We start from the raw sequence: 26730 nt of genomic DNA, 5'->3' as shown, positions 1-26730 counted from the left end.
CGCGTCCTCGTGCCTTCCCGCCCTCGCATGCCGCTCCTGCGCGCCCTTTGTCCCGTTTCTCTTCTGAGTCCTGGGGTCCCCTTCAGGTTTGCCCCAGGCCGGGGAGGGTGATTGCGCCTGTGTGCGGGAGGCAGAGAGGCAGCCAGGCCTGCTGGACAGAGCCCTGGCATCAGACTTGGGAAGGCAGGCCCAGCGCCAGCCTGCTGTGTGGCCTTGGATACGGCCCCAGCCCTCTCCGGGCCCCGTGTGGTCCTCCCTCACTCGGGGAGATGGGAGGGGGTTGGCAAGAGACGAGAACGGCCTCCAAGCGAGGGGGCTTGGGTGGTGACAGGTCGCCGGCACCGGTGGGCTGGGCCAACTCCAGGTGAGCTCCCTGCCGGGCTGTGCCAAGGGTGTGCAGCCAGCGCCCCCAGCGCCCCGTTGGCTGGGACCATGCCCTACCCTTGTCAGGGGCGTGTTTTTTGACTGTGGCCCCATCTTCTCTAACCGCTATTGTGAGCACCAAGCGAGACGGCCGTGAGCGCTTGGGAGCCTCTGTCCTGCCTGGCCGAGCCGGTGACGCTGCCTGCGCGGCGTGCGAGGGCTGGCGTGGCTTCCAGAGGCTCTCTGCCCTCGGCTCTTGGAGGAAGAAGGCGGCAGGACTGGGCCAACAGGGCTTCCATGAATCAAGTCAGAGGTGACAGAGGGGCCGGCTGCTGACTGGGCCTGAGGGTGGGCGGTCACCTGGGCCCTGGCACCGCCCCTGCAGGCCTGGGAAGGAAGAGCCCCACCAGAGCCTGACCTAGGAGGCCACGCCATTGCCCCACGGGGGTGGCTGCTGTGGGGGCCCTGACAGTCTTGGGAAAATCAGGGTGCTGCTGATCCCACGAATGCAGAGCGGGGTTGTTGCTATTATTATTATTATTCACATAAAGTCGCCTCGGTCAGATCTCGGACGCTCAGCCAGGCATTGACCTTGGCAGCTGCCGAGTGCCTGTCCTGGTTCTGGCTGAGCGCCTTGACATCACCCCCGAGAAAAACCCACAGCCATTGCCTGTTGCCATGAGTGCCCGTGTGGGCCCCGGGGGCCGGGCTGCTGAGTGCTTGGCTGCTTCCCCCCTAACCCCTGCTTCTTACACACCCAGAGAGCATCTGTCGCCTTGTTTGGCCAGTGCTCCTGTGTGACCCCAGGTTGCCCATGTGGCTCAGCTGCTCGGGCTGCTCTGGCCATGAGTGATTTCCCCCGGTCTGGAGGCTGAAGTGCAAGGCCAGGGTGCTGGCAGGGCTGGCGCCTCCTGAGGCTGCTCTCCTTGGCTTGTCCCCCCACCCCATGTGTCCCGATGTCACCCTGTAAGAGCAGCCTGCGTCCAAGAGGAGGGCCCATCCTTGCTGACCTACAGACAGGGGCTTTTGGGGGTCATGGGAGGACCCCGTTCCGCCCCAGTGCCGCCCACGGCAGGAGCTGTCAGACAGAGCTTGGGGATTGTCACCGCCTCACTGCTGCAATGGCTTCTGTCTCTCTGTCCCCAAGAACGTGGTCCACAGTGTGCACGGCGCCCAGGAGCAGCAACCTGGAGCCTCCTGGGAGAGAGACGCTGGTCTCAGCCCTGGCGGAGTCAGCTCTGCTTCCTCTGCCCCCAGCGGGGCTCCCTGATGACCAGGCAGAAGGAGGCGGCCTGCCTCGGGCTCCCTGGCCCTCTGTGCTGTGCTGGCTTCTTCCTGGATCCCTGAGCCCTGCCTGAGTGACTGGTACTCCCTGGGGCTCCGTGGCGCGTTTGCCCATTTCGTTTTGCTTTTGAGAACCGAAGGTTTGTCTGTTGTTTGCCGCCAGACAAATCGGAGACAACTTGATTGTCCCTGGGGGAGTGAAGACCATCGAGGCCAATGGACGGATGGTCATTCCTGGCGGCATCGACGTCAACACGTACCTGCAGAAGCCGTCGCAGGGCATGACGGCGGCCGACGACTTCTTCCAAGGGACCAAGGCGGCTCTGGCGGGCGGGACCACGATGATCAGTGAGTTGCAGCGCCCCCTGCCTTAGGGATGCGGGCTGGGAGTTCCTGTCATCGCCTGGCGGGCCCTGTGCCCAGGGGATAGAGATGATGATGGTGATGATGATGGTGGAGATGATGGTGGTGATGATGGAGATGATGATGGAGACGATGATGGTGGTGATGATGGAGATGATGATGGTGGTGATGATGGAGATGATGATGGTGGTGATGATGGAGATGATGATGGAGGTGATGATGGAGATGATGATGGTGGTGATGATGGAGATGATGGTGGAGATGATGGTGGTGATGATGGAGATGATGATGGAGGTGATGATGGAGATGATGATGGTGGTGATGATGGAGATGATGATGGAGATGATGATGGTGGTGATGATGGAGATGATGATGGAGGTGATGGAGATGGTGGAGATGATGATGAAGATGATGATGGAGGTGATGGAGATGGTGGAGATGATGATGAAGATGATGATGGTAGTGATGATGGTAGTGATGATGGAGATGATGATGGAGATGATGATGGTGGTGATGATGGAGATGATGATGGAGGTGATGATGGAGATGATGATGGTGGTGATGATGGAGATGATGATGGAGATGATGATGGTGGTGATGATGGAGATGATGATGGAGGTGATGATGGTGGTGATGATGGAGATGATGATGGAGGTGATGGAGATGGTGGAGATGATGATGAAGATGATGATGGTAGTGATGATGGTAGTGATGATGGAGATGATGGTGGTGATGATGGAGATGATGGAGATGATGATGAAGATGATGATGGAGATGATGGAGGTGATGATGGAGATGATGATGGAGATGATGATGGTGGTGATGATGGTAGTGATGATGGAGATGATGGTGGTGATGACGATGGAGATGATGATGGTGGTGACGATGGAGATGATCGAGATCATGGAGGTGATGATCGAGATGATGATGGTGGTGATGATGGAGGTGATGATGAAGATGATGATGGTGGTGATGATGGAGATGATGGAGATGATGGAGGTGATGATGGAGATGATGATGGAGATGATGATGAAGATGATGATGGTGATGGTGATGATGGTAGTGATGATGGAGATGATGGAGATGCTGATGAAGATGATGATGGAGATGCTGATGAAGATGATGATGGAGATGATGGAGGTGATGATGGAGATGATGATGGAGGTGATGATGGAGATGATGATGGTGGTGACGATGGAGATGATGATGGTGGTGATGATGGAGATGATGATGGAGATGATGGAGGTGATGATGGAGATGATGATGAAGATGATGATGGAGATGATGATGGTGGTGATGATGGAGGTGATGATGGTGGTGATGATGGAGATGATGATGGTGATGACGATGGTGATGATGATGGAGATGATGATGGTAGTGATGATGGAGATGATGGTGGTGGTACTGATGGGGTGATGGTGATGTGATGGTGATAATGATGGTGGTGGGGATGGGGTGATGATGGTGGTGATGACGATGGAGATGGTGGTAGTGATGGTGGGGTGATGGTGATGTGATGGTGATGTGGTGGTGGTGGAGATGGGGTGATGATGGTGCCGGGGCAGTGGTGATGGTGGTGCTGGTCTGGCCACCACTGGAACAGCTTGGGTCCTAAGCATCACGCTGCATGTTGCTCTGCCATAGTTGACCACGTCGTTCCTGAACCTGGGTCCAGCCTGCTGGCCTCCTTTGAGAAATGGCATGAAGCGGCTGACACCAAGTCCTGCTGTGACTACTCCCTGCACGTGGACGTCACCAGCTGGCACGACGGGGTCCGGGAGGAGCTGGAGGTGCTGGTACAGGACAAAGGTCAGTTGGCCCTGGAGGGGGACTTTGGGGTCTCTGGTTTTGGGTAGACCCCAAGATTATGTGGAGCCACAGATCCCTTTATTTGCATTGGCTGAACCCAGTGAAAATCCAGATCAATGAAAATCCAGACTTCCCTTCCCCTGCCCACCCTAACCCCCACCGGCCCCAGGAGTCTGCGGAGACCCTGGGAGTGTCTCAGGTTCCACTGCTGGGCGTGCGGGTCCCTCGCTGGCCCAGCCTCCCTTTCCTGTCTGCACTGGACCCCAGCCCAGCTGCTGTTGTCCTGGCTGTCGCCCTCTAGACCCAGCTCAGCCAGCGCCGTCTGCCGTGGCCCCGGTCAGGGCTGCTCTGTTCCCGGAAGGCCCAGCTCTGTGTCCTTGGGCCTCTCCGGGGGCATCTGTTCCTGTTGGGCTGGGACTAAGGGACATTGGTCACGCGTGTGGCTCCTGCATTCCACCCTGAGCCCCACAGGGAGAGGGGACTGATTTCAACCACTCGCCCCGCCCCCGGGTGCACAGCGCGAGTCCCTCCCAGTGCAGATGCTTCACATCGATGGGGGGAGTCGAACCCGAGACCCTGGGGAGCAGAGCAGAGCAGGCTGAGGCAGGGCAGGACCGCGGTCCAGGCCGGGGTACCGGGGCACCCCGAGAACTGTCGGCCTCCCTCGGGGGACTTCATGGAGAGCCTGGGTGTGTTTCCAACTGGAATACACCTGCTGTGTTTTCTCATTATGAAACCATCATGGCTTCCAACACAACAGCAAAAAAAGCCAGGAAATAGAGTGGGAAAAAGACTTCCCGCCCCCGCCCCCGCCCCCCGGCTCTGCCCCCAGCCGCAGCTGCCCGCTAACGTGTGGTGTCTTTGACGTCCGTTCCCGTCCGCCGAGACGGCGTCTTTCCTTGGACGGTCGTACGGTTGCTGTTATTTGGAAGTTGCTTTTTTTTTTTCCACTTAACGTTTTATGAGTAATTTTATCAGGAACTTTTTAATGGCTCGTGAGAGTCATGTAATGGTTAATTTGCTCAATGTCATGGTTAACTTGCTGAGCTAATTTCCTTTTATTGGGTACTTGGGTTTTCCATTTGCTTTATTGTACACCGTGTTGCGGTGAATGTCTTTGGGCGTAAGCACTTGTTTGCGTTTCTAATTACTTCCTTAGGCTCCCAGGGATGGAGCCCCAAGGTCAGAGGGTTTCACATTTTCAGGAGCTTGGTGCTTCCTGCTGATCCGTGTCCCGGCACGCTGCACGGCCCGGTGCGCCCACGCCGGTCTCCGGTCCCCTGCTGCTCGCACTGCTGGGCGTCGCTGCCTCCGAGAGCCTTGGTGGTTTGATGGGTGAACAGTTCTCTGTCTTTACTGCTTTCCTGGGAGGTGCTTGGGCGCCGGCTCCGCTGAACGCCCTGCGTGGGTGTCTCCTCTCGTGACTATCGGGTGTATTTGCCCGCTGTCAGATTGGATGTTTCATGCCTGTTATACCCGATCCCGTCCGTTGTGGCTGCTGCGAGTCCGGTCAGCACAACCCAGGGGACTGACCGCTGTGTGTCTGGCTTTCCTTGCCTGATTAAGTCCTGAGCCGTCCCCATCGACCCCACTGCGTGGGGTTTAACAGCTTCGCCGTGGACGCCGTCAGGAGGGCGTGGCCAGGGGTTGGGACGGAATGCTGGGGTCTCATCATGGTCGAGGGAGACCGCCAGGCTCTGGCTGCAGGCGGGACGTTTGTTGGGGTCCTCACACCCGGGGCATTTCCCTCAGAGAGAGAGAGGAGAGACATCAGTGGCCAGGAAAAGCATCACTGGAGTTCCAGACGCACTGGTGGGTCTGCGGGTGGCTGGCCGTGTCGGCCATGCTGGTTCAGAGTTCGAGCACGTGGGTGCCGTCCCGGTGAACGGGACAACCTAGTGTGGGACTGTGCAGAGCGTTTTCCTGTGTACATGTGCCGACATACATGTGTCTTCCACGCATGCACGCACTCACATATATGTACGTGTGCACATGAAACTTCTAGATAAATGGAGCATTAGCGTGCACGGAATTCTGCAGTATGTGGGAAACCAGGCCACCCCTCCCCCACTCACTGTCTGTGTTCCCTGGGGCCCACCACTCCCCCCTCCGTGTCCTTTCTGCACTTGGACCATGGAGGTCATTTAAAGGTTGGGAGATGTGTGCCAAGTGCTCAGGGCAGTGCTGGCTGCAGTCGGGACTGTGTGTTCTTTTTTTTTTTTTTTCCTTCTTGACAAGCAGAGTGGACAGTGAGAGAGAGAGACAGAGAGAAAGGTCTTCCTTTTGCCGTTGGTTCACCCTCCAATGGCCGCTGCGGCCGGCGCATCGTGCCGATCCGAAGCCAGGAGCCAGGTGCTTCTCCTGGTCTCCCATGCGGGTGCAGGGCCCAAGGACTTGGGCCATCCTCCACTGCCTTCCCGGGCCATAGCAGAGAGCTGGCCTGGAAGAGGGGCAACCGGGATAGAATCTGGCGCCCCAACCGGGACTAGAACCCGGTGTGCCGGCACCGCAAGGTGGAGGATTAGCCTGTTAAGCCACGGCGCCGGCCCAAGGGACTGTGTGTTCTTAGCGATTATCTGTGTGCGTGTGTGCGCACTCCCCCCGCCCCCGGTTCTCATGGGACGTCGGAGTATTCCATTGTGGATCTGGTCAATTTTAAATGCTCCGTGTCGTCAGAGGAGACCGAGAGATGGGCCTCCAGGAAGGGAGGCTGTGTGGTTTGCTGTTGTCACAAAGTAATAAAACCGGGGCGGCTTTGTGGTTCACCGCAGCAAACTGGGGAGCCTGGGAGTCTCGCTGGGGGGAGGATTTCTGCAGGGGGGGCAGCTGGAGGTGGAGCTGGGGCTCAGCGCTCCTTCCCTGTGGAGTGGGGGTGGTGCAGGGGGGCACTATTTGAAGATTCACGCCGGGTTGGGACGAGCCTCTGCCGCCTGCTGGCTCTAACAGGGTTCTGTCTTCTCTCTCTCTCTCTCTCTCTCTCTCTCTCTCGCTCTCGCTCTCTCTCTCTCTCTGGGGCTGTGACAGGTGCCCTTGGCGGGTGGGTCAGGCAGGAGACACTACGCCCACTGCAGGGCAGGCTGGGCTGTGCGGCTCAGGCTGGGTTTCAGCTCCTGGGGTGCTTCCCTCCTCGCGTGGGGTGCAGCTCCCGAGCCCGCCCAGCTGCCGCCCATCTTCTGACCCCTCTCCTGCCCTGGGCGCTTCACGTTGTATCGGGGCTGGGGAAAGGTCGGGTCCTCAGTGCCTCTCTCTGGAGCTGGGCACACACATGCCGTCATCCCAGCACAGCCTCTGAGAGCAGCCGTCACACCAGCCCCGATCCACGGCGTGGGGAGAAGCCTCCATAGCAGCAACTAAAGGGACGTTGTGGCTGCGGGCATTGACCGTGGAGCCTCGTTCTGTCTAACGTTATCCGTGGTCCTCCTTGTGCCAATTTCTCTCTCTCCTCCCCAGCGACCCCTACGCTCTCAGCCAGTCACAGCATAAAGCTCCAGACCCAGTAGCTGTCACGGTATCCGCACAGAAGGCAGATGAAGCTCTGTGGGCGTGGCTTCTGTTGATCCAGGGACCTGTGCCCTGAGCGGGTCTGTAATGTTCACACCCCACCTGCAGCCAGCACAGCACAGGGGACAGGATCCGGGATAACCACAACCCACACTCCTGCCTAAAACCAGGAGAAGTAGTGGCACCTTGCCCTGGGGGTGGGGAATGTTCCCTCCCAGAGCCCAGGCCCCTTCCCTGAGAGCAAGATCAAGGTAGGACAGACAGCCTAGCGCCTTTGCATGGGCCAGAGCTGGCCTGTGGCCTGTGGCCCTGTTGCTCTCGTTTTTTTTTTTTTTTATTCTTCGAGGTTTGAAAGAGCAGAAGAAAGACAACATTGGCCAGATGTGTGTGCCGAGTCGAAAGCGATCAGTAACCCGGCCGAGATTCCGACTGTGGTTTGGTCGCAGCTCGCCCTCTGCGCTGTCACCGCTCCCCTCCCCCAGCCCCCAGCGGCTCAGCTTTTTCCTGCCTGCAGGAGGTCAGCAGCCCAGGAGACCCCTGCTGTTTTGAACTCCCAGGGTCTCTTTCAACCCAAGAGAATGCAGCTTCCTTCAACACACCGGGGGTTTGCCATGTACCAGAGCCTGGTCCACCCCATTCGGCAAATCTTGCCTGCTCAGCACAAGGCATTGCGCCGTGTGTGCCAGTGCCTTGAGGTCTCAGGAGCGCCTCTGACCACGGGCAAGTGACCGGACCCCGCCCGAGAGGCGTCTGGGATCTTAGCGGAGCTGTGGCTGTGAGGCCGTCTTCACCCAGCGGCCGTTTCTCATCCAGATTTGTTTGTGCGCTGACGACAGCCGATATGAGGAGCTGCTCTGTGCAGTCCGGCCAATCCGGGCCTCTCCTTATCCAAAGAGAGTTTAAGAGTTCATTTAGATGCAAACATTTTTAAAAATAGACCGTGCTTCTCGATGGCAGTTCTGCAAGATTTTGTCCATTTTTAGAGTGCGCCAGCCTACTTCATGTTTTCCCAGCACCTGTCTCTGCCTGAAACCAGTTTATTTGTTTGCTGCTAATCATCCCACCAGAACAGCGACAGGGCCCCTGCCACAGCTGTGTCCTGCATTCCTGGCCAGCTCTCAGCCAACCACTACTCCTGCAGGAGAGACAGCGGCCAGGGCGTCTCCCACACACTCACCTCTGCTCTCTCTTTGATCTGTCTCTCGCCACCACCCCCCGGACTGCCCTGGCCCCGTGGGGGAGGCGCCAGCCTGCCCCGTGTGCAGGCGCACAGCTGTGTTGCAGAGGTCAGCAGGTGTGCTCTGGGACCCTGGACTCAGTCCCTCGTTTGGGCTCCGCCGAGCCTCCACCAGGCGTCGAGCCCTGGACCGGGTCTGGAGTCATGTTGCATGAGCGTGGCTGTTTCCATGGCTACCGAGAGGCCAGGAGTAACAGAGGGAGCAAGTGAGAAAGTTCCTGAGTGTTCCCAGAGCCTCGCCGCCCAGCAGGTGTCCCGTACCGGCGCCTCCCTGCGAGGAACCTGGGAAAGCTCTGGTGGGGGCCAGGAGAAGCCAGCCACGAGGAGGGGCTTCTGGGGCCAGGAATGGTGTTTCTGCTCCACTGCTTTTCTTTTCATCTCAGGATGAAATGCAACGTAGATCGCGAAAGCCACACGAGTCCAGTGTGTGGCCTGGTGACTTGGGAAGGGGTCTCCCCCCGCCCAGGCAGGGGCCAGGGCGTTGCCAGCTGCGCCCCCAGGACCCTCCTCTGGCCCCGTGGTAATCACAGCTCCCGCCCCCTCCCCTACGTAACCGCCGCCTGGGGTTTTCTAGGTAGGATTTGCACAGAAATGCTGCTAGTGTCGCGTGTGTGTGCCATGTTGGATGCTTGCTTCTAGTTTTTTTTTCTTACAATTTTTTTTTTTTTTTGACAGGCAGAGTGGATAGTGAGAGAGAGACAGAGAGAAAGGACTTCCTTTTTGCCGTTGGTTCACCCTCCAATGGCCGCTGTGGCCGGCACATCTCGCTGATCTGAAGCCAGGAGCCAGGTGCTTCTCCTGGTCTCCCATGTGGGTGCAGGGCCCAAGCACTTGGGCCATCCTCCACTGCACTCCCGGGCTACAGCAGAGAGCTGGCCTGGAAGAGGGGCAACCGGGACAGGATCGGTGCCCCAACCGGGACTAGAACCTGGGGTGCCAGCGCCGCAAGGCGGAGGATTAGCCTGTTAAGCCACAGCGCCGGACTTGCTTCTAGTTTAAGTTCAGAGCCCACTCTCATGGTTTCTAACCTGAGCTTGCTCTGCCGGCCCACCCCACTGTCCCTGGGGACCGGTGCTCGGGCGCAGCTATTAATTCTGCCACGTGTTTTCCAGGCCATTATTCCTTTTATCTGTGTGGTTTACTTTGTACATCTCGTGGGTTTTCATTCTGTGCTTGTAGAAGTCCTTGTTGCGAAAGCTTACTTGATTTATGACTTCTTCCTCTCTCCTTAAAAAAAATGCAACCCGGGAAGCGATGCCTTTACCTCTGGCTGCGGTCTTGTCTGTCTACTCACTGGTCTTTCTTCCGCGTCTGTACATTGTTTTCTAGTTTGCGTTTCAAAATGTTGTATCTTCACAAGGCATATGGGATTATGTGAGCCCTCTTTTGGGATTATGTAAGCCCTCTTTTGGGATTATGTAAGCCCTCTTGACTAGAGACTCAAACGTGTAGGTTGGTCTCTGAATACAGCTTAAAATCTCTCTCCTGATCTTTTTGGAAAAAAAAGATTTTTAAAAAAGACTTATTTGAAAGAAAAAGAGAGAGATGGAGACAGAGAGACAGAAAGATCTTCCATCCACTGGTCCACTCTCCAGATGGCTGCAACAGCTGTGGCTGAACCAAGCCAAACCCAGGGGCCCAGAACTCCATCCCGATCTCCCACGTGGGTGGCAGGGACCCAAGCACTTGGACCATCATGCACTGCTTTCCCGGGAGCATGAGCAGGAAGCGATGGGAGGCAGGGCAGCTGGGACTTGAACTGGTGCTGCAGCCCGGGCTGCTGTGTTGCCAGTGGCAGCTTCACTGGCCGCACCCTGACGCCAACCCCAGGAGGAGACGGCTTTTGGCTTGTCTTTATTATTGCTCAGGGTGAGAGCCATTTCCATCTCATTTAAACTTTTGTCTCAAATTCTTGTTCCAGTCCAAATGTTTGCTAATTCCATCAGCTAGCGTAGTGTGCAAAGCGCATTACAGATGTGCATGACAGAATGATAGACAAGACCTGGGCCTCCGTCCTCAAACGACTCGCAGGTGGACCAGGGAGAAGTCCCTCCCGCCTGTCCCCTGCTCCCCCAGCCTGCCACCCGCCGTGGCCGAGTCCCGTCCCTTCTGCCTGTGGGACTGCTCACCTGTGTGGCTCCTGCCCGGCTCCCGGCCTCTGCACACCTGCCCTCGTGCCGCCAGCGTCTTCCTCCTCACCTTTCTGCACCCTCCACGCGGCTTCCGGAACAGTCCTTCTGCCCCCAGAAGTCTCTGGCCAGGCCCATGCCTTGCTTTAAAAGCACCTGCTGGGCTGGATAGAGGTGGCGGTCAGCCGGCACGGTCAACATGTCACCCAGCTGTCGGGTGTAGACCGGCTATGACGGCCAGTTGCATTTAGGTATTAATACTGCAGTGACGAGAGGTTAGACCAGAAAGACCAGCTCCCCTGGCCGCAGCTCCCGGACTCCTACTGGGAGCCACATGCCGTGTCCTTCGGCTCCGTGGAGTCTGTGCCGTGCACAGCCTTCTCCCTCCTGCTCCCCACTCCCTCGCTCTCCTCCACCTTCAGCTCCCGCTTAGCCGTGACCTCCTGGTAGCCTCCCGGGCCCAGGCCACGGCCCCAGGGTGATGCTGGTGGCCTTTCTGGGAGTTCTCGTGCCCCTCCCCTCCTGGTGGTGGCTGCTGCGCCCTGGGATGGACGTGCTGTCTCCCCTGACCACACTGTTGTCCCTGGGACGGACGTGCTGTCTCCCCTGACCACGCTGTTGTCCCTGGGATGGACATGTTATCTCCCTACCACACTGTTATCCCTGGGATAGACATGCTGTCTCCCCTAACCACACTGTTGTCTGTTTGTTTTGACACAGGGGTCAATTCCTTCCAGGTGTACATGGCCTACAAAGACCTCTACCAGATGTCCGACAGCCAGGTAGGCCCCTCCCTGGGCCCAGCCCCACCCCTGCTGGCTGGGCTGTCAGTCAGTGCAGTAGCTGACAAGGGTGGGGGGCTGTGAGGACTGGCGGGGAGAGCTTGGGGTCACATGGCTGTGGTATGTGTCACTCATGGCCGCTCCTGGGCCCTCGTTCCTTTGTCCTACGACAGCCAGGTGGGGTGGGCGGCCTGGCCCCGGCTCATCCACTGCCACCCACAGAGTCTCAGAGTGCGTTCCCCACTCTGGTGGCTTGGGCACAGGAACTGGCACCTCCTAAGGGCTCCAGGGTTGGTGCTGGGGCTCAGACAGGGCCAGGAAATTGCGTATCCCAGGATGCGCCACTGAAAAGGGCACTGGGGACGCTGGACACAGGTTCAGTGTCCTGGGAAGAGTCTTGGGCGGTGCAGGGGCGCAGGTGTGATTCCACCTGCTGGTCTGGATGTCTGCTCCACCAGGCAGCCTCTGGCTGTGAGTCCTGGGTGGGGGGCTCTGCCTCCAGGTGCCTCCTGCACCAGCTGTCTCCATGGAAACACACACCTCCGGGGGCGTGGTCCTGGGTGGCTTGGGTCCTCAGAGTAGATGAGAGACGTCGGGCCGTGGGCAGGGCTGCCCCTGGCTGCATGCCGGGCTGCCAGCTCCGTGCTTGTCCTCAGTGCTGGAGTTGGTGGAGAGCTTGCCCTGCCCACTGTGGTCTGTAGGCTCAGAGGCGCCAAGCTTTGGGAAGGTGGGCTTGTCTCCCGGGCGGACCTGGTGACACCAGCTGAAGTGATGGCTCAGCTCGGCTGTCACACCAACAGCCACAGCTGTTGCCAAGGAGCCGAGGCAGGAAGGAAGTGGGTGCCCCCCGGACTGCTGATCGGTTCTGCCACCCCCCCGCCCCCGCCTCCTGCTTCCGGACCTGGAAGGTGTCGGGGGGAGGGAAGAGCTTCCCAGGGTCTGACTCGTGGAGTGAGGCGTGCCAGCCCGGTGCGGGAGCACCCCGCTGCGCCTGCCGAGGCCAGCAGGTGCGTGAGCGTGGGTGCCGGGAGGAGCCGGCTTTGCCTCCCGCTCACACCCATCCCCGATTCTCCGACCTCAGCTCTACGAAGCCTTCACCTTCCTGAAGGGGCTGGGAGCCGTGATCTTGGTCCACGCGGAAAACGGAGACTTGATAGCTCAGGTGAGTGCTGTGCGGATCTGCCCCGGCTCACTTCGCTCTCCTTGCTTGCTTGAAGGACCCCCTGCCCTGCGTCCCATCAGCCCATGGGGCTGTGTCCGTCGCTGAGTGCTGACCAGAGAGGCCTGGTCCCTTGCCACGTGGGCAGTGCAGTGTGGCAGCTGCCGTCCATCAGAAGCGGTGCTCTGGGACAGAGGGCAGGGATGAGCACCCCACGGAGGGATTGGCTTCTTCCAGAAACACCTGCTGGGCAGCCTTGGGAGCATTAATTGATGTCACGCGTGGGAGACTCATCAGCTAGGGCCAGGCCAGGGTGGGGCGGGAGATGGGGACGTTGAAGGGGAAACAGTGGAGGCAGAGGGACCTGGCTAGGTCGGCCTCCAGCCACTCTCGTGAGTCGTGAGGCAGGGGCAGGGTGCAGGGCGTGGAGCACGGAGAGCAGGCCCTGCTGATGGCTGCGTGGGGTGGGGGTCCCTGGCCTGGGTCCCTGGTGTGCAGTGGCCAGTGACTACAGTGCCACAGTCGGGGTCAGCAGAGAGGGGAAGGTTAACGCCAGGTGAAGGAGGTGTAGTCGCCCCCTCTTGACAGCTGGGGAAACTGAGGCATGGACAGCAGGGTCAGGACCAGCCTGTCTGTTTGGTCCCCGCGCCCCGTGGCACTGTTGAGGCTCAGCGGTCGGCTCTCTGGTTTCCCGGATGATGGAGACCCTTTCCGTTTCAAAGCCGAGAGCAAGCCGTGCCTCACCGCAGCGGGGTTCTGTGCCACGATGGGGGCAGAGACCGCCCAGGAGCAAGAAGGGAGGGCCTTGGGGGCCGGACCTGATGCTGCCCCGGGGCTGCCTCCTGTCCCCCAGGACCGACGTCCCGCCACACACGAAGCACACACACACACACACCCCCCCCCCAGGAGTCCTCCAGTTCCCTTCTCACTCAGTATCTGCTCAGACCTGAGCCGCACCTGTTCAGGGCTCCGCGGGAAGCTGCAGCGGCACACGACACGCGGTGGTGCGGCGGGGCGGGCTGCCCGTCGGGAAGGGGACACGGGAGGCATCCCGGTCCCCAGCAGTCGTGGGATCCAGCTGGGCAAATGTTGGCCAGACCCTGTCCAAGTCACTCTCTGTGGCCCTGGGCTCCAGGTCACCCACCCTTCCGTACAAGAGGGAGCGCTCTTCCTGCCCAGCCACGTCTGGGGGTGCAGCCGCCTCTTTGTGGGCTCTTGGCCTTTGTCCCTTTCAGCCTGAGCTCCCAGCGTTTGCAAAGTGATTCCCCAGACCTCTGTGGGCCTCCACTGAGCCTCACTGGGGTCGGCGCCGTTAGACAAAGGGCTTTCCCAGAGTTCTTCCCAGGGACCCCACCCCCACCCTGGGAGGAGCCGGGGGTCGAATCCTAGGCTCCCCCAGGCCCAGTGTTTGAGAGGCTCACCCCAGTGTCTGCTATTTATTTTGGTTTTTTTGAAGTCCAGCTACTAGGTGGCACTGAGACATAATTCAGAATTTTGTTCATTTATTTTCATTTTATTTGAAAGATGGAGAGGGAGAGGAAGAAGAAGGGGAGAGGGAGAGAGAGAGAGAGAGAGAGAGAGAGAGAGAGAGAGAGAATAGCTTCCATTTGCTGGGTCACAATTACCCACAATAGCCGGGGCTGGATCAGGCCAAAGCTGGGAGCCAGGACCGCCGCCCCAGGCTCCCACATGGGAGACAGGGACCCCAGTATTTGGGCCGTCCTCTGCTGCTTTCCCAGGAGCAGTAGGAGCTGGATTGGGAAGGAGTGGCTTGGACTTGACGCGACTTCCCTATGGGATGCTGGCCATTGCAAGTGGGGGCTTCGCCCACGGCGCCAGCACTGCTCGCCCCTCAGACTGCCTCCAGCTTCCATTCACTGCCCGGCTCTGAAGCCACTCCATGGATGTCGGGAACTCTCACGGGAGTACCTTGCTTCTGGTCCCCAAGTCTGTGTTGGGAATCGAGAGCCACATTGCATTATCTCAAAGCAAGAAGCCCCTGTGGGGCCGGCGCTGTGGCGTAGCAGGTAAAGCCGCCACCTGCAGTGCCGGCATCCCATATTGGCCCCTGTTCAAGTCCCAGCTGCTCCACTTCCGATCCAGCTCTTCGCTATGGCCTGGGAAAGCAGTGGAGGATAGCCCAAGTCCTTGGGCCCCTGGAACTGTGTGGGAGACCCAGAAGAAGCTCCTGGCTCCTGGCTTCAGATTGGTGCAGCTCTGGCCATTGTGGCCAATTGTGCAGTGAACCACATGTTTACATGTCACTTGCTATTTCCGTCTGGAGATGGATGACCTCTCTCTCTGCCTTTCTTCTCTCTTTGTGTAACTCTTTCAAATAAATAAGTAAATCTTAAAAAAAAAACAAAAAAACAGAAAAGCAAGAAGCCTCGTGGCACTGAGGGTTGGCGCAGCTGGGTCCCGGGGCCTGGGGAAGGCTGGCACGTGGGGCTGTTGTCACCTGAAGCCTCAACCAGGACATGAATCAGGTCCAGGCTGGCACGGGCACTTGCTTTGAGGACCCCCTGCTCTGCGCCCCATCAGCCCGTGGGGCTGTGTCCTTCGCTGAGTGCCCTGGTCCCTTGCCATGTGGGCAGTGCCGTGTGGCAGCTGGTGCCCACCAGGAGCAAGGAGGAATCCAGAGGGCTGTGGCCCAACCTCCAAAGTGAGTCTCTTCTCTCTGGCAGGTCCTGCCCATGTAAAGCAGGTGCCAAACCCAGCCCCCATTCAGAGGGAGGGGCCTCTCAGGGGCTGAGACTCGGAGGCGGGGGCATTGGGAGCATCTCGGAGGCTCCCGCCACAGCCTGACCCGCGGGCCCGATCGGCATCTACCCGCTGACATTCTCTTCCGCTCAGTTCCTGCCGAGTTCAGCCCCGTGGTGGCCTGTGGCAGGAGCTTGTCACCTTTTTCATCGCTGTGTAGAATTCCACTGCCCGCCCGCGACACCCTCTATGTCCAGAGCTGGACGTTGGGGTGGTCTCAGATCTCAGACCGTTCTGTACGGACGTCCTGTGCCCACTCGTGTCCAGTCTTCTGGCCGTTCTGCAGGGAGCGGTGGGAGCGGCTGCCGGGTCGTGGCTGGCGGTACGCCTGTTCGGCTTCAGCAGTCAGCACAGAGAACCCAGGGGCTTCGAGCTCCTCTCGCTGCCGGCGGGGACTCGGCTTTCTCCTATCCCGTGCACCTGCTGCCCCACATCCTGTCCGTCCCCTCGGTGGGGATGCAGAAGGCAGTGTAGACGAAGTGTGTCCCCGAAAACCGAGTCCCCTTTGCCTCCCCATCACCCCCCTCTGCTTCTCCTCCCTCCCCTTCTCCAGACGGAAACAGTAAATGACATGTGAACACTTTTGCATAGGAATTTCTCCGTGTCACAAACGTCTTTCTGTAAACAGTTTCCAGAGTGCTTTCTTTTTTTTTTTTTTTTTTTAAATTTTTGACAGGCAGAGTGGACAGCGAGAGAGAGACAGAGAGAAAGGTCCTCCTTTTGCCGTTGGTTCACCCTCCAATGGCCGCCGCGGTAGCGCGCTGCGGCCGGTGCACCGCGCTGTTCCGATGGCAGGAGCCAGGCGCTTCTCCTGGTCTCCCATGGGGTGCAGAGCCCAAGCACCTGGGCCATCCTCCACTGCACTCCCTGGCCACAGCAGAGAGCTGGCCTGGAAGAGGAGCAACCGGGACAGAGTGCTTTCTAAACACCGCCTTCCGCTGCTGAAGTGACCCCACTGCATACGAGGTCCAGCGCAGCTGCTGGGCCCTGAGGTTGTTCCCGGCCTCTGCTTCGTGTGTGTTACAAGCTCAGGCTCCCACCCTACAGGCACAGCTGAAATCGGGTTTTTTTTGAACCCATGGTCGGGGGGCGTCTAAGAATGATGAAACGAGGCTGCAGAAGCTAAAATTAGCAGCCGCACAGCTGGCATCTGGGCCATGTAGAAACTTTTTTTTCCCAAGTGTTCCCAGGACAAGGAAACCTGGGAATGAATGGTTTGAATCTGGGCCACGGGCTCAGGGAGCCGCTTCACGTCGGGGTCGTGGCGTCCTGCCACTCAGACAGACGCGTGGCAAAGGGGACTGCAGCAGAGATGGGAGAGCCGCCGCCGGCCCTGGCGCCCTAGCTGTGCCCGGGCGTGGGCTTGGCGTTGGCAGGGGCCGTCTCCCGCACGCACCTGTCTCTGAGCACCTGTGCTAGGAGCGCTGATCTGGGGCTCCGAGAGCTTGACCCACTTGTCCAGAGCCACAGATGTGGTCGGTGCCGGACTGGTCTCCGAGGTGATAGCTGTTTGATTCCAACATCCATGTGGTCCCCAACACCAGGCTCTTCCTTAAGGAGACCACTTAGAGACACGGGGAGACTGGAGGCCCGGCGGGCGGTCTTTGAAGCTCGTTTCTTACAACCCTGCTTCTCTCACTGACCAGGAAAATAAACCCAGTGTGGGTGCAGCATGGGGAATTGCAGAGGGGAAGGTGGCGAGGTGGAGGGGGTGGGGGGGAAGAGCCTCCGTTCGCAGCCCTGGCCGCTGTTGGAGCTCGTGCCCCCGCCCACCTCCCTGGGTAGGAGCAGCGACTTCTCGCGGCTCTGGCGCTCTGTAACCACGGGCCCACTCTCTGTCGTCCCGCAGGAACAAAAGCGCATCTTAGAGATGGGCATCACGGGTCCCGAGGGCCACGCTCTGAGCAGACCTGAAGAGGTAAAGTGCCCCCCGCTGGCCATGACCCTGGCAGCCCTGGGGACCCCCACCCCCGCTGCCCTCGCTGGCATGGCCCAGCCAGCGTCCCTCCACTGGGGCATCCCAGCCCACCCTGCAGCCTGAGGGTCAGTCAGAGAGGCTGGGGGAGGCTCGGCATCTCTCAGGGTCCCAGAAGGCCACGCCGAGGCCCCAAGACTCTTGAGTGTCTGAACCGAGTGTCCTGGGTGACAGGAGAGTGGAGCCACGGCTCCCAAGCCCAGCACGCGGGAAGCAGCACCTGCCAGTCTGTCCCCAGGACTTGAAAGAGGGTGGATTCCTCTGGGGCTGGAAGTGTGTGTGTGTGTGCACACGCACGTGCATTTGTGTGTGCACACACACATGCATTGTATGTGCCCGTGTGCACGCGTGTGCTCATGAAGTGCAGGTGAAAGGCAAGCAGATGGGCCTGGGACAGACTGAGCTAAAGCTTTCCTGACGTGCTCATCAAATCATTAACGAGTTAACCGGGCCCTGTGCTGGACACTGGGGACCTACACGAGCAGTGGTCAGGCCCCTGACCTAGCTCGGTGCCTCTCGAGCCCCAGGACCCCGTGTTGGGCCCTGGTTTGTTCCTGGCCCGTGGTGACACCAGCACAGAACTGGGGACAGTGCTGAAAAGCTCCCAAGGCCCTTGGCTGCTGCTGCTGCGTGGCCAGTGGCCTCCTTGCAGAGGGCAGGGTGGGGCCCTTCTGGGTGACACACTCGCCCAGCTGTGGCTGCAGCACAGGGAATTCAAATCACGACAGAATAGAAACAACCAGCCCTTTTGTGTGGACAGCGCCGGGTGAGAGGCGGTGACCAGAGCACCCACAGCAGTTTCCCTGTCTCCGTGGACGCACCGGGGATACTTCTCAGACAGGTGCACTTACCTGCGGCCGGCATTTGTTCAGTCTAGGGCCATTTCCCCGCCTTCCGATGCCTTCTGATGTCCGCCTCCCTGGGCTGGAGCCCTTGGCCATGCCGGGCGCTTCCAGACAGAGCCACTAATGCGGTGCTACCTCCCAGCCCCCAGCCAAATGCCTCTTGTTTACAACACAGCCTTTTCCTCCTCTGCCAGCACAGGCTTCCCTCTGACCTCGTTAATTACGGGAAAGCAAAGGGCGCCCTCCCGGGCAGAGCCCTGGGGACCTGGGGTAGGAGGAGCCTGCCTCCCGCCCCACCCCTGCCCTCCATGACCCCCAGTGCTTGCTGTGCCCACAGCTGGAAGCCGAGGCTGTGTTCCGGGCCATCACCATCGCGGGCCGGATCAACTGCCCCGTGTACATAACCAAGGTCATGAGCAAGAGCGCGGCTGACATCATCGCCCTGGCCAGGAAGAAAGGTACGCGGCCGGCCCGGGGCTTCTGTGACCCGGGCTCCTGTGACCTGGGCTCCTGTGACCCGGGCTCCTGTGACCACGGCTCCTGTGACCGCGGCTTCTGTGACGGGGGCTCCTGTGACCGTGGCTCCTGTGACCGCGGCTCCTGTGACCCGGGCTCCTGTGACCGCGGCTCCTGTGACCCGGGCTCCTGTGACCCGGGCTCCTGTGACCGCGGCTCCTGTGACCTGGGCTCCTGTGACCGCGGCTCCTGTGACCGGGGCTCCTGTGACCAGGGCTCCTGTGACCGCGGCTCCAGTGACCGCGGCTCCTGTGACCGCGGCTCCTGTGACCGGGGCTCCTGTGACCCCGGGCTCCTGTGACCGCGGCTCCTGTGACCGCGGCTCCAGTGACCGCGGCTCCTGTGACCGCGGCTCCTGTGACCGGGGCTCCTGTGACCCGGGCTCCTGTGACCACGGCTCCTGTGACCCGGGCTCCTGTGACCGCAGCTCCTGTGACCCCGGGCTCCTGTGACCGCGGCTCCTGTCACCCGGGCTCCTGTGACCGGGGCTCCTGTGACCGGGGCGCGGGTGCTGGGGGCCCGCAGGAGGGATGGGGGCGTCTCCTGGGAGACTCAGGAATGCTACAGGCGTCCTCAGGGGAGGGCTGCAGTGCCCAGCAGACGCTGGACCTCAGAGGCAGAGCAATGCCCACAGCGGCTTCCTTCTGGCCCGGAGACAGATGGAGCGAGGACAGGAGGCGCCGCCTGCTACAGGGGCGGCGCTGGGGTCCTGGAGGCCCCTCCTGGGCGGGGTCAGCCGCATTCACTCAGCGGAGTAGGGCGGGGGTCAGCATTGGTGGCCCAGTGGGCACCACACACACCCACCACTCACCCGGCTCCGCGTGCACCTGCTCACAGGAACCCGAGTGGGAAATAAAACCTCCGCCACGTGCTTTGTTTAACCGCACGTTTTCCCAATGGTGTGTTGATGTGTATTCAATATAAAATCCGTCACGCACTGGATCAAATTATCGCACCATGCCCCATAAAAATGTGCAGTTGTCATGACCATCTACCATACTGCAACAAGAGAAAAAAATGAGAAAGGGCGGGAGTGAGGAGACGTTTGCTAAGGTTTTCTGTGGCGCCCAGTGGCCCAGCCTGCGGAGTACGGCATGGCTCAGTCAGTCCAAACCAGCAGCAACAGCACTGGGCGCTTCTCAGCCGCCTCCTAGACACAGCAGCTCCGAGCCCCACTCTTGGTGACAGACAGAGGCTGGACTCGCACAGCTTGCCTGGGGGTTGGCTCCATTTTACAGAGGGGGAATCTGAGGCCAGGAGGGGTTCCAGGCCCCTGAGAACGGCCGCAGCATGGGGTGAACCACGCAGGGGCCTGAGTGGTGCCGGCTGCACTGGAGAGCAGCAGGTGGCCTGTGGCCACTGCTCCAGATGTGCTGATCTAGAACATTCCCACCCTGGCAGACAGCGCGACCAGACAGCGTGCCCTTGACCTGCTGTTGGCCCCTTGTGCCGGGCAGCGGGATGGCCCCTGTCCGGGGCGGCGGGAGTGGTTGGCCCATGTCCTCATGGCGCCTGTGTGTGCGTGCAAAGATCCCTGGCTGTGCCTGGCACTGACAGAGCCCACGTGGCCCCCATGGAAGTCCATCTGGGGCTTCTGCGAGGTTGATGCCTCCAGCAGTGGGAGGGGGCTCCGCACTCCTGGGGGAACCAGGGGCCATACATCCCGTCTTCTTGGCTTGTTCCCTGCCCCGATGTCACTCCCCCAGTCCCCAGCTTGTGTGGCCTGGAATCACCTCCCAGGTAAGATGCTGGAGGCAGATCGCTAGCTTGAGGTCTGCTCTGGAAGAGCCCACACTAAGGTAGCCAGGCCACGCCGTGGTCGCTTTGCCGGTGTGCACGGGGCGGCGATGCCGTCCGCCTGCCAGAGACACTGGCATAGCAGGCAGCTGCCCTTGTCCCCAGGAAGCACTCAGCAGGTGCACAGGGCCTGGCCGCTCAGGTCCCTGCTGCGAGACCGGGGCTGGCATGTTGGTTCCCAGCCAGTCTCACACCTCACCCGCAGCTCCACGGCCACCATTGGCTTCTGACCGCGCTGGCTTGTGTTTGCCCCTCCCAAGGTCCCCTGGTTTTCGGCGAGCCCATCGCCGCCAGCTTGGGCACCGACGGCACCCACTACTGGAGCAAGAACTGGGCCAAGGCGGCGGCGTTCGTCACCTCCCCTCCGCTGAGCCCAGACCCCACCACGCCCGACTACCTGACCTCTCTGCTGGCCTGGTGAGTGCCGGGGGTGCAGGGTGCGGGCAGGCAGGAGTGTCGGCTGCTTGGATGCGGGTGTTGGGGAGGCCTGGGGCTCAGTGCCTGGAGCCCAAGGCCCTGTCCTGTCCACCACAGCCTTTTGAGGACCCGAGGGTCGGATTCCTTTACTGACTGCTCCCTTCACATTGCTGGCTGCCTGCGGCCCACTCGGCAGCTGTCCCGGCACCCATGCGGCACCAGGCACTGTGGCATCTGGGGGAGCGCCAGGGTTAGGGCCGAGAGACCAGGATGCTCAGATCCTGGCTCAGCCCCCGAGTGGCCGTGTCACCCGTGCTGTCTCAGTGGGCGGATCGTGCACCTGCTGCCATAGAGCTGCCGCTGGGCCAGCACGGGAAGAGGCCTGAGACGAGGGCTCTGGAGCTGCAAGCCCTGCTTGCATTGCACCTGCTGTGCCTTAGCCCCGCCCTTCTTTTAGCTGGCCTGAGGAACACAGAGTTGGCGACAGCAGGGTCTTGTGATGAGGCCGAGTGGCCAGGGGCGTGGGCTGCCCAGGAGACCCTCGCTCAGGAGGTGTCTGGGGACCTGCCGGAGGCTTGGCCGGGGTGGGGCTTTCAGGGCTGGAGCTGGGATGAGGAAGAGACAGAGAGAGGCCAGGGGGGCAGGGTGTCCCCACTGTGGAATTCTTTGTGCCCCCAAGTAGGGCAGAAACCGTGGATTTGCACAAGTAAGGGCTTCCTGGACCTGGTGCCTGTGTCCTGTGTCCTCCCTTGCACCTGCCGCCGCCCACCTCATCCATCTCAGGACCTCGGACCCGAGACCCCAGGGTCTCTCAAGTCCCGCCTCCCCTATTGCAGCCTTGCCTGCCGCAGCTCCCGCGTCTGTCACCCTAACAGGCCTCGGGATGCCGTGCACGCCCCTGTCTCAACAAAAACCCCAGACCTAAGTCAGAGCCGGCCACCTCCTGCCTGGAGCCCCCAGGGACCCTGACCTTGCCCTCAGTCCCACGTGGAGGCCCACATCCGGGGGCCTTCTCCCAGCCCAGCCTGGAGCCGGTGCTAACGTAGACTCACACCTGCTGACGCCCGGCATAGGCCACGGTCCAGGTTTCAACGAGGCATCGCAGGCCATGGGGCCTCCCAGGGTCACTAGGGGGAAGCAGAGCCCTCTTCCTAAGCCCGGTGGGGCTGTAGGCATCAGAGCCTGCGTCACGTGCCTGGAGGTGGGGTTTGCCGATCAGAGCGAACTCGGGTCTGAACCCTACCTTGCCCTCTTTTGCAGCGGGGACCTGCAGGTCACAGGCAGCGGCCACTGTCCCTACAGCACGGCCCAGAAGGCGGTGGGCAAGGACAACTTCACCCTGATCCCAGAGGGGGTCAACGGGATAGAGGAGCGCATGACCGTCGTATGGGACAAGGCAGTGGTAAGCCCCGCCCCACGCCGGAATATTCCGGAAGCCCGTTATGCACTGTGCACCCTTGAGGTTTCCTTCCTACTGGGAGGCAGGAGCAGGTGCACCGAGCGTCACAGCCTGAGTCCCGGGGAGTCCTGTGCACTTAACGATGTCACCGTTACCCTCCACATGTTAGGAGTAGGAGCCATGTGTGAGCATCCGTGCACATGTGCCTGCTTGGAGCGGGGGGGGGGGGGGTGCTGCGTGGCTGGGGGGGATTCGTGTGTACAAGGAGCTCGGGTCCAGTGACACACAAGGTGACAGCCGCGGCTCCTGCGCAGACCTCGGGGCTGTGAAATCTTCACCTGGCAGAGGCCGGGCCGTGGACCCCTTTGAGGGCCATCAGCTGGGAGGCTGGAGGACTCCCAGCCCTTGCAGGGCCCGTGGGTGGCAGCGCTGGCTGGTGCCCGACAGCCCTGCCCGGGGACACCTTCCTCTTCCTTGCTCTCAGGCTGCGGGCAAGATGGACGAAACCCAGTTTGTGGCCGTGACCAGCACCAACGCGGCCAAGATCTTTAACCTGTACCCGCGGAAAGGGCGGGTGGCCGTGGGCTCCGATGCTGACGTGGTCATCTGGGACCCCGACAAGGTCAAGACCATAACGGCCAAAAGCCACAAGTCGGTGAGTGCCCGCCCCGTCCCCCTCGCCCCTGCTTTGCATAAACGATTCGGGCTTGGCCACCAGTTTGGAGCCCTCCGATGAGCAGGGGCTGTTAAAGGTTGCCGCTGGGCTGTGGTCGGTAGCCAGTGTGACTCGGTCATCCAGGTTGCTTCTCTAGCTGGGCAGAGTGGGGAGAAGGGACTGAGCTAAGCTTCCGCACCCCCGGCCGGGTTCCGGCTCACAGGTGAGGCGGTCCCCCGCCCTGCTGCCAAACTGGGGCAGTAGCTGTGGCCGGCTGGCCCGAGGCTCAGAACGCTGGAGCCCGGCTCCCACCTGCCACGCCCTGCGCCTCTGGTTGGGCCTTCCATGCCCATGCAGAAAACCGACTCAGGGTGCAGAGGTGCCTCTGCCTCCTCCTCCCAGAGTCCCACCACCCCCACTCTGCACAACCAGCAGTGGCCTTGGGGCCAGGTGAGCATTCGCACTCCCAGGCCCCAGCGGCCACAGCCGCCCTGGCTCCCTGCAGTGAGCTGAGGGGCACAGGCTGGGCGCAGCGCGCACGGGGCACACAGTATTGGGCCTACAGTGGGAGCCCTCACAGCCCCCTGCTCACTTGCTGGCCAGGGACAAGCCACCAGGCACGGGGACAGGACACGGGGGCTGAGGAAGCCTCGTAAGGAAGTGCCAGGCCCCCACCCAGCAGCAGCTTGAGGCCCCCGGGGCCCCACTCGGCTGCAGGAGACACGGCCTGGGGGCAGCGGTCCCAGTGGCCCTCCCTGACCTCATCTGAGTCTCTAGTCCGGGTTCATTCTGGGCAGAGGCGGTGCCCGCCAGCGTCCGTGCTCGGAGCGGGGAATCTGCTCGCTCTCCCAGTCCTGCGGCCACGCTCTGCCTGCTCTGTGCCTGGCGCTCTCTGGCGACCCCGGCAGGGTAAACCGTCCCGATGTGAGTGTAGCACGCGGTCTCACAGTAGCGGCTACAGCAGCCGAGGGGCCTTCCTTTGTGGTCTTGGCCATGGGGTCGAGGTGCTGGGCTGCACGCCCCCCAGGAGGCTGCAGGAAGACCCCGGCCCACCCCGCCGGGCCTGCTGCCCTCGGCTGTGTCTGTGTCACTGCTGTAACCCCTGCTTCCATCACCTCCTGCTGTTCTGAGTGTCTGACTTTTTTTTTTTTTTAACATTTATTTATTTATTTGAAAAGCAGAGTTAGAGAGAGGCAGAGAGAAAGAGAGAGATCTTCCTTCCACTGGTTCACTCCCCAAATGGTTGCAATGGTCAGAGCTGCACCGATCCGAAGCCAGGAGCCAGGAGCTTCTTCCAGGTCTCCCACATGGGTGCAGGGGCCCAAGGACTTGGGCCATCTTCCACTGCTTTCCCAGGCCAGAGCAGAGAGCTGGATCGGAAGTGGAGCAGCTGGGACTCGAACCGGCGTCCCTATGGAATGCCTGTGCTGCAGGCAGTGGCTTTACCTGCTATGCCACAGCGCCGGCTCCTGGCTGTGGACGTCAGACCTTCTGTTCTCTGTTGCAACCTCATCTTAGCTAATGAACATCTACAACGCCCCCTAGAGCTCCCACACAGGGCCCTGCCCAAGGTCACCGCCTGGGGGCTGCTGGCTTCCAGGCTGGGTAGACTTGGGGCCGCAACCCCTCTGGGGGCCAGGCCAGATCTGGATCCTTGCCGTAGCAGCAGGCGTACGGTGCGGCTGCCGGAACCAGGAAGATGCCAACGTAAGCGAGGTGTGTGCAGAATGACGAGGGCCGGCGCCCCAGGGCGAGTGCAGGGCTGGGCGCTGAGCTCCGTGCCCCCTGCCAAGATGCCTGTGTCCCGAATCTCAGGGCCTGGTGGCGCCAGCTCCCGCTCCAGCTGCTCGCTAACAGGCCCACGGGTCCCTGCTGCCTGCAGGGGACGCCCGGGCTGAGTTCCTGGCTCCTGGCTCCTTGGTGGTTCCCACGAGTGCCCGGCCATAGGCATTTGGGGGGTGAACCAGCACTTGGGAGACTTCTCTCTCTCTAATAAAGAAACAAAAATGGAAAAAGAGTTGAGCAAAGGTTTGTTGGCTTCCAGTGAGGCCCAGTTTCCCCTACAAACAAACCGAGAACAGAGGCAGGTAGGATTTCTCCGGGGGCTGGGCGGCCAGTGCGTGGGCTCTGTTAGCAGCCGTGGCCGGACACAGGCTTGCACGGGGCAGGAACCGATGTTGCCTTTCCCGGGGTGCACAGCTGTCGGTGCCGACGATGCGCTGACCTGTCCGGGAGCGTGTGCACCTGTGCGGGCATCGGCGTTAGCAGCAGCCTGGAAACGGCCCAGTCCTTCGTCCTCGGGCGTCGGGCGAATCACACAGTCACACATCCGAGACAGAACGTGGCATCGCAGCGTCTAGAGCAGGGTTAGAGCATCGGGCCCGCAGGAGACCGTCTCTGGGGTGAGGCGCATGCTTCGGGGGAAGCCACCTGTGCTGCGTGCCCGGCCGGAGAGACGAACGGGCGCCCCAGGGCCCCTCTGGGGCTTTTTCTAATGTGCTGTTCCATTTTCCCATCCTGTCTGTAACCTACTTTTCAAACAACAAAAAGCCATTGGCTGGCGGTAGTTGACAGCGTGAAAGGAAACGTGGAGTTTGAAATGAGCACCAAACAGCGGCCCGGCCCGGTCACGTGCGTCCATGGTGCGCCTGTTGGCTGGACAATAAATTGGCACCGTACAGCCAGGGCCCCGAGCGATCTGCTCTCCACTGGCCCCTGTAATTTGCCTGCAGAACGCCCTCCTCAACGACGAATGCATTTTTTTAAGACGCAGACGCACAGGGAGTAGGCAGAGCAGCCAGGCGTGCACAGCCCCGGGGAAGCCGTTCTCGTTTATGGATTAGGCCAGGTTAGGACGGTAGCGACGTGTGCTATGAGGCCAGCAGCAGCCCTGAGTGTGTGCTAAGTGTGTATATGTTCACTGCCCCACAGTGAGGGTTGGCCCTACCCAGTGCCGAGTGCACAGTGGGATAGCACACAGCCCCGAACAATGTTTCCAAACGGGAGAAAAAGCCACTGGCAAAGCTTCCCTGTGAATGACACAGTTCGTGCAGGGGTCGGGGGCGGTGGCCACAGCGGGGCTGTCTGTGTGTTTGGGGCGTGCAGGCGGCCGAGTACAACATCTTCGAGGGCATGGAGTGCCACGGCTCCCCGCTGGTGGTCATCAGCCAGGGCAAGGTGGTCTTCGAAGACGGGAACCTGACCGTGAGCAAGGGCGCCGGCCGCTTCATCCCGCGCAAGCCCTTCCCCGAGCACCTGTACCAGCGCATCAAGATTAGGAGCAAGGTGAGCCGCCGGCCGGATGCAGGGCTCCTGGGGGGGTGGCCTGCCTGTGCGGCCAGCACCGCCCCTCCTCGGCCACCCGCTGGGTGTCTCAGGACATCAGTGCCCCTCCAGGGAGAGGCGGAGCTGCTCTGGGAGCGATTGGGTGCCCCGGCCCCGCACTGCCTCTCCCTGGCCTCCCCTGACCTCACCCTGAGCTCGGGGTGGGGGGGAGGGTCCCAGCAAAGGCATGGAAACATGCCGTGTCCCAGGAGGGGTCTTCCCAATGCTGAGTGCCGCACCCTGTCACCCTGGCAACCTGCCCTGTGTGTGTGCACATGTGTGGATATGTGCATGTGTGTGCTAAGTGTGTATGTGTTCACACGTGTGTGCATGTGTGTCGTGTGTATGTTCATGTGGGTTGTGTGTGTTCGTGTGTACATGTTCATGTGTGTGCAGACTACCTGTTGCAATGCAC

At 60.7% G+C, this 26730-nt stretch overlaps 1 protein-coding gene across 1 annotated transcript in view; it reads left to right on the top strand.

Moving 5' to 3' along the window:
* Window positions 1–26730, top strand: part of CRMP1 (collapsin response mediator protein 1) — a 54327-nt gene that overhangs the window by 23769 nt on the left and 3828 nt on the right. Inside the window, exons 3-12 of the mRNA XM_062213054.1 lie at window positions 1811–1995; window positions 3655–3819; window positions 11407–11468; window positions 12550–12630; window positions 17237–17305; window positions 18545–18665; window positions 20781–20937; window positions 22198–22339; window positions 22821–22991; window positions 26097–26276. Of these exons, the coding sequence (XP_062069038.1) occupies window positions 1811–1995; window positions 3655–3819; window positions 11407–11468; window positions 12550–12630; window positions 17237–17305; window positions 18545–18665; window positions 20781–20937; window positions 22198–22339; window positions 22821–22991; window positions 26097–26276 (1333 nt within the window). The remainder of the gene's footprint in view (window positions 1–1810; window positions 1996–3654; window positions 3820–11406; window positions 11469–12549; window positions 12631–17236; window positions 17306–18544; window positions 18666–20780; window positions 20938–22197; window positions 22340–22820; window positions 22992–26096; window positions 26277–26730) is intronic.

This window comes from Lepus europaeus, chromosome 16 (assembly GCF_033115175.1).
Source record: "Lepus europaeus isolate LE1 chromosome 16, mLepTim1.pri, whole genome shotgun sequence".
Taxonomy (NCBI): domain Eukaryota; kingdom Metazoa; phylum Chordata; class Mammalia; order Lagomorpha; family Leporidae; genus Lepus; species Lepus europaeus.
Note: the sequence above shows the minus strand (reverse complement) of the source record. Positions and strands in the feature narration are given on the sequence as shown.